At 44.1% G+C, this 6,894-nt stretch overlaps 1 protein-coding gene across 2 annotated transcripts in view; it reads left to right on the top strand.

Moving 5' to 3' along the window:
* The window catches only part of LOC116702948 (myosin-11), a 39,474-nt gene that overhangs the window by 31,258 nt on the left and 1,322 nt on the right, over positions 1-6,894 (top strand). For both annotated transcript variants that reach the window (XM_032537504.1, XM_032537503.1), the window contains exons 37-43: positions 330-458; positions 596-684; positions 1,418-1,541; positions 2,043-2,251; positions 3,155-3,263; positions 3,359-3,531; positions 6,515-6,894. The exon at positions 6,515-6,894 is cut by the window's right edge and continues 1,322 nt beyond it. In XM_032537504.1, coding sequence (XP_032393395.1) covers positions 330-458; positions 596-684; positions 1,418-1,541; positions 2,043-2,251; positions 3,155-3,263; positions 3,359-3,531; positions 6,515-6,740 — 1,059 coding nt within the window. In that variant the 3' untranslated portion in view covers positions 6,741-6,894. The remainder of the gene's footprint in view (positions 1-329; positions 459-595; positions 685-1,417; positions 1,542-2,042; positions 2,252-3,154; positions 3,264-3,358; positions 3,532-6,514) is intronic.

Raw genomic sequence — 6,894 nt, 5'->3', positions numbered from 1 at the left:
AGGACCAGGTAACCATAGTCCTCAGAAATCCACAGGAGTTTTAAGTTCCAACACAAAGAAAACGGAAGGCAACTGACATCCGGCTGAAAAGAGAGAAATCCAGCGGAATCTCCGACGGCAACAAAGCAATCCCGGAAGTGGAACGTCGTGGATATAGACAAGCCCCAATGCAACTGAAGCTGCCTTGCTAGTCTTGATCGAGTTTTTTAAATCTTGAAAGATAACACGGTGCATTTTTGGTTTGTTTCCTTGTTTGAGTGGTTACTAATCTCCAAGTCAACCTGCGTCATATTTACAAGCTTGCATGACCTGCTCCGCTCTGTTCACAGGGCCAGGTCAAGGACCTCCAGAGGGACCTGGAGGACTCGCGTGCGGCCCAGAAGGAGGTCCTGGCCTCAGCCAGAGAGTCTGAGCGCAGATCCAAGGCCATGGAGGCCGACGTCGTCCAGCTGCACGAGGTGACGCCTGTGGTGCCTTCTCACACTGCAGCTTCACAATAAAAGCTCACCGTCTCCCATCACTTAACATGAACATGTTTAAATTGTTGCTGAAATGAGAGATAACATGATCTTCATATTTGTGTTTCTGTGTCCAGATGTTGGCAGCAGTGGAGAGAGCTCGTAAGCAGGCAGAGGCAGAAAGAGACGAGCTGTCTGAAGAGCTGGCCAGTAACTCCTCTGGAAAGTGGGTCACTTATGTTATTATTTATTATTATTATTTTTATTTACAGTATATATACATAATCCCCTGCTGATTTTTTACGTTTGCCCACTGACAAAGAAAGGATCAGTCGATACATTTTGTTTGAACAGTGAGAGACAGAATAACAACAAGAAAATCCAGAAAAACGCATGTGAAAAATGTTTTAAATTGATTTGCCTTTTAATGAGGGAAAAGGTATTTGACCCCCTCTCAACCAGAAAGATTTCTGGCCCCCAGGTGTCTTTTATACAGGTAACGAGCTGAGAGTAGGAGCACACACTTAAAGGGAGTGCTCCTAATCTCAGCCTGGGCACCATGGATTTTCACTGAAAATGTAGCCAACAATCGTTGGGATGTCAGATTCTTATTTGGGACTTTCAATAGATTATTGGCAGAGTTTAACATGTTTTGTGGTTGCCACCGTCATCAGATTGTAAACATCAGGAGGAATATTTTGTGTTGTTTTGTGATGCTAACAGGAAATAGAAAGTATTATTCAATATAGATGTTTAAATTTAAATAACCCATTGGTTTGTAAAGATATCTTTTCTTTTAATTTTTGTTTCGCAACATATTATTTTCCCCTCAGAAATACATATTCTTGTGAGTAGAAGAGCTTGTTAAAAATGTCTTGCCATGCACAATGAAAATGGGACTGTCCTCTCCAATCAGATTTACTATACCGCCTTCCCTCCATCCTCGTCCTTGTGTTCAGGTCGCTGCTGTCGGATGAGAAGCGTCGCCTGGACGCTAAGATCAGCCAGCTGGAGGAGGAGCTGGAGGAGGAGCAGGCCAACGTGGAGAGCCTCAACGACCGGCTGAGGAAGAGCCAGCAGCTGGTAGGCCCTGGCCCATTACTGAGCTCGGCCAGACGTTTAAATAACAAACTACACTTTTTAATAAAAAAGAATAAGTATAAAGCGAGAATGTCAAAATAAAGGCGCATCTTTCTTGGGGGGGGGGTGGTGTGGGGGGGGGGGTGGGGCTTTTTGCCTTAATGGCCAGGACAGCTAGACATGAAAGGAGAGAGAGAGGGGGAAAACATGCAGGACATGTTCACAGGTCAGACTCAAACCCTAGACCATCTGCGTTGAGGCATACACCTCTATATATGTGCGCCCGCTCTACCAACGGAGCTAACCAGGCCACAACGAAGACGCGTCTTACAGATGACGATGTGTACTGGTATTTTTATCGATGTATTGTTCCACCTCTGGTCCAGAGCGGAGAGGCTTGAGCAAAGACTAACCTGGGATCTAAGCGCTGTTTCCATAGCGTGGAAGCAAAGTTCCTTCCACTTCGTGTTTCTTTCTCTTGTTTCCTTTGTGTTTGTGGTGCAGGTGGAGCAGCTGAGTGCAGAGCTGGCTGCGGAGCGCTCCACCTCCCAGAGCCGCGAGGGATCCAGGCAGCAGCTGGAGAGGCAGAACCGAGAGCTGAAGGCCAAGGTGCAGGAGATGGAGGGCCAGGGCCGCTCCAAACTCAAAGCCTCCATCGCCGCCCTCGAGGCCAAGCTGAGAGAGGCGGAGGAGCAGCTGGAGATTGAGAGCAGGTACTGGTGCATGGTGGGAAACTGAATTCCAAAAGTTCATTTCCTACTAGAATTGAAGGAGTACAACAAAGAGACCCAAATAAGTAAAATTATTCTTAGAGAAGAAATAAGACACGTAAGGAGTAACTCTTGTGCTGTCTTCCCGTGGACCAACATTTTGGTTTTCTGGGTCAAAACACTTTTTGTCACTTTTGTCACTTTTCCCAAAGTTGTTTGTCGATTTTTTGGGACATTTTTGTTGTTGTTTTGACCATGTTTTTCAAGCTTTCTCTGACATTTTTTGTCACTTTTTGACGTCTTTTTCTTTCTCTCTTTTTACTGTCTGTGTTAGTCTTAGTCTTTGTTGAGATTTTTCTGCGTTTTTTGGGACGTTTTTGTGTTTTTTTTCTTTCATTTTGTTCTCCAAAATCTTTTTTTCTCCTTTAAATGCTATAAAATTAAATAAAACACCCAAATTCAATGAAATTAGTGAACTGAACAAAATTTCTGATTTAGAAACTTTTTGAAAATGAAAAAAAATTGACCCAGAGGACAACAGAAGAGTTAAATCACTTACATCTTTTTTGCTGATTTAATTTCCCTTCTGTGGTGCAAAAAATGTTTTATTCCTGGTTCAACCACGTAAAGCGCTTAATAAGTTTGTCTTGAAAAGAGCTATAATTATTATTCTGATTATTGGCCTGATGATGAAGTTTTATTTTATTCATTCAGTTATTAAACCCACCTGGGTGGGTAGTAGAGATGTAATTGCCTGTGTACACGCTGAGGAAGGACACTGCCACAAACGTCTGTGTATTTATGATTATTCACTTTTAGGATCCAGCACCCAGTATCTTAACATTTAATTTTTTTTCAATAATTATTATAAATGATATAATGGTGATAATTTGATGTGTCGTGTAGAGAGCGTCAGGCCAACGGCAAGAACCTGCGTCAGAAAGAGAAGAAGCTGAAGGATTTGACCATCCAGATGGAGGATGAGAGGAAGCAGGCGCAGCAGTACAAAGACCAGGTAACGCTGCGGTGGAACCACAAGTAACAAAGGCATGGTGGCACGTCACGCGTGATGCCTTCACGGTCCAATGTGTGTTTGTGTGCGCTCTGCAGGCGGAGAAGAGCAACGTGCGGGTGAAGCAGCTGAAGCACCAGCTGGAGGAGGCGGAGGAGGAGGCTCAGCGCGTGGCGGCAGCTCGCAGGAAGCTGCAGCGGGAGCTGGACGAGGCCACCGAGGCCAACGACGCGCTCAGCAGAGACATGGCCTCGCTCCGGAGCAAACTCAGGTACCCCACGCACCTCTGGGACGGGGGCTGCGTTTACGCTGCTGCGTTTTGATTTTAAGAAAAGGAATCTCTTTTGCTACGGTCACACTGCTCTGGCGTTTCCGAGCCCCTGTACCGCAGACATTTAAAAACACTTCTGACCCCATTTTGGTTTGGAATCTCTGCCTGACGTTACCAAGGCAACTGCTGGAGAGCCAAAGTCACGCCCTTCTACTTCCAGTCCATGGGACCTATCTTTGGGGAAAAAATATGAGCGGGAGTCGATAATTATTTTTTTGGTCTGGTTGGAATTGTGCCGTGCATTTCACAAATGATGTGTTTAAATTTAACAGATAATTTTACATGTCACTAGATTTGACGTGAAGAAGTTGAACAACATGAGGTTTTGTGTGAGATCGCTTAGTCAACTACATCTCTCGTCTCGAACAATATACGTCACCAGAGAAATACGGCTGTCTCCTTGTCGAGCTTTATTTTTATTTTATTATTTATTTGATTAGGACAATGCACATTAATGAACATTTCTGTAAATGCGCCAGTGTTAGCCAATTGGCAAATTTTCAACTGTAGTCCTACCCAGGATGCATGTCTTTTATGGTGGGAAGAAACCAGAGCACCCAGAGGAAACCCACGCAAACACGGGGAGAACATACAAACTCCACACAGAAAGGCCCGGAACGACCTGGATTCGAACCAAGAACCTTCTTGCTGTGAGGCAGAAGTGCTAACCACTTAGCCACCGTGCTGCCTTTAGCATCTACTGACGAAGGCAGGCGTATCCAAAGAGGTGAAAAGCGTTAGAAATCGGGTCGTGTCGAGAGCTGCAGCTACTCCAAGGGAGTGGAGGAAATGTGGTCAGGTAAGATACTTGGACTCCATAGTTGCTCTAATTCGGTATTTTCCCATAGCATTTTACTTAAAGGAGAATTCCGGTCGATTCCAACACGTATCTCTGTTGTTTGTAAATGTGGAGTGCTGTCAGTAGAGAGAAGGATGAAACCAATCGGTGCTGCCTACATAGTGTTATCCTCCTGCTAGAGTTGGCACCCAACAGGCTGAAACAGGGCAAGTTTTAAACATGTTTTTAACCTCTAAACATGTTCAAAATGTCATTAAAAGTGCCTACCCATGTGCAGGGATTCCTTCTGAGGGAACACAGCGAATCTGACTGCTGGAGATGTGACAGAAAAGCATTAAAGCTGTGTTAATCCAAACATCAGTTTTTTTCCTGTTTTCACTCAACACTAGTTAATTGTCAAACTCATGTAATCCAATAGTCCAAAATGTATTTTATTTCCACAAAAAAAACGATTTGCCGTTATGTCCTTAGTAATGACTATGTAGAAACAGGCTGTAACCTGACATCCCAGTGTCAGATAGCTGCAGTTCAACAGCTCAAGAGCTATTGAGCATGTGCATAGGTAACTAAGCAACAGTGGGCACTTGAACTTTTGACCTGCTGCAGCCGGCCGCTCTGCTCTCCTTCCACCGCGGTGTCAGGTTACAGATTTCTCCTTTAACTACCTTGCGACAAACTGTGACATTCTTGAGATGTAAAGTCATTTTTATTTTTATTTTTAAAAACGTGTAATCCAAGGCACAAGTCGATCGAGACCAGAAAATAGTTTGTCTTTCGCCATTGACCGCCATTGATGTTTTTTTTTGTTTTTTTCAAAGATAGGTCCTGTGGAGGCAAACAGAAGGGGCGGGACCTCTGCTGAATGTTGATGAGATGTTTTGGTTTGGGTGTGTTAGTTCTTCTACCTGGGATAAAAACTTGTACATAAAACTTTTCTTAAAAAACAAAACGTAGCAAATCAAATGGAGCTTGAGTGATGGGAGACTGGGAAACCTTTATAACGCTGCTACTAAAATGCAGATGAAAAAAAAAGATTAATGAATAATTAGAACTGGAGACCACATTTCTGTTTTGTTTTTTTCAAGCAGCTTCCCAAATGTGAAGATTTGCTGCTATTTTCTATTGTCATAAACGGTTTATAAGAGGAGAACTCACAGGGGACTTGGAGAGGTCAGACCAGACATCCCCTAATGCAGTGTGAATGTTCCCTAGTCCAGAGCTCATTTTTCGGATTATTCCGACACCACATGAATGCGGCACAACCATCACATGTCCCAATGTTAGCAAAAGAGAAAAAGAATTACCTCCTCTCCAAAATGTAATGGGGTTGTCCTCGGTCCATGCTACACCCTGACACTAAGTTCTATGAAAATCTGTCAAACCCAAGCAAAAACATAACCTCCTTGGTGGAGGATAATGTAATAAATAATCTGAAGATGGGCATTTTTTTTATTTTGGAAACTAAACAAATCAATTAAATTAAATACAAAAACCATATATAGGAAGTAGAATTAAAGTAAGTGTATGTAAGATGCAGCAAGCCTCTGAGAAAAAGACTATAAACACATCAAATTAACACTTACAGTTAGCTGCTGTTTGGTTTTTCCATGGACTGCTTATCAACGAAATATTGCAATTAAAAAGTCAGTTTGTCCGAACAGTATCTTTGCTTAAAATGTTAGACTATCAGAAACATCCAGGTCCACCTGTAACATAACCTGAAACATAATAGTTTTGCATTGATGAAATAAAAAGGTAATCCTAATTATTTAAAATTAGGCCTTAAACTTTTGTAGTGTAGAACTGTGAAGGCATGAGATCATTTGTGATTTCACATTTCCTCTTCCTCCTTTCATGTCCTGTTTCACACCTATCCTCAGACACCACTGATCTGCACCCTGTCCTCAAAGCATGCTGGGAATATTCCCCTCTTTCTCCGTCTCTCATTGCTCTCCTAATGCCTCCAGGTTACACCTGCTGCAACATTTCAGGGGCTTCAGCTTTCTTCTTTGGTTTAATCTCGCTTTGCTTCAAGCCACCACCCTCTATCCTTCCTCTCCTTCTGACACCCCCCTCCACCGCTCCTCCTCTTCATCTTCCTCCTGATGTGTCGGCTGTTCCCAGGCGTGGCGGAGGTGGCGGCGGCGGGGCAGAGGTGGTGTTCAGCAGCCCCGGACCCCGGAGCAGCGGCGGCGGCGGCAGCATGCGCGGCCTGGGGCTGGGAGGGAGCATCAGCCGCAGGAGCACCATCAAAGAGAACTCAGTGGAGCTGGCGGAGGAAGAGCCCCGGTCCCAGCCTCCGTCTCCCTCTCCGGACCCCCGCGGTGACGCCTACACCCACGACGAGTAGAGGGGAGGAAGGGTGTCCCAGCAATATTTTCACACTTTTATTTTAAATTATTTGAAAGTTTCCTTTTAACAATAACGTGAAGGGGTCTCTTTGATATGTTAACAACGCGATGGATTTATGTTGAAATTCTCAGACATTACACAAACCGGGGGGG

Source organism: Etheostoma spectabile, chromosome 15 (assembly GCF_008692095.1).
Source record: "Etheostoma spectabile isolate EspeVRDwgs_2016 chromosome 15, UIUC_Espe_1.0, whole genome shotgun sequence".
Taxonomy (NCBI): Eukaryota; Metazoa; Chordata; class Actinopteri; order Perciformes; family Percidae; genus Etheostoma; species Etheostoma spectabile.
This window is presented reverse-complemented; position numbering and strand designations above follow the sequence as displayed.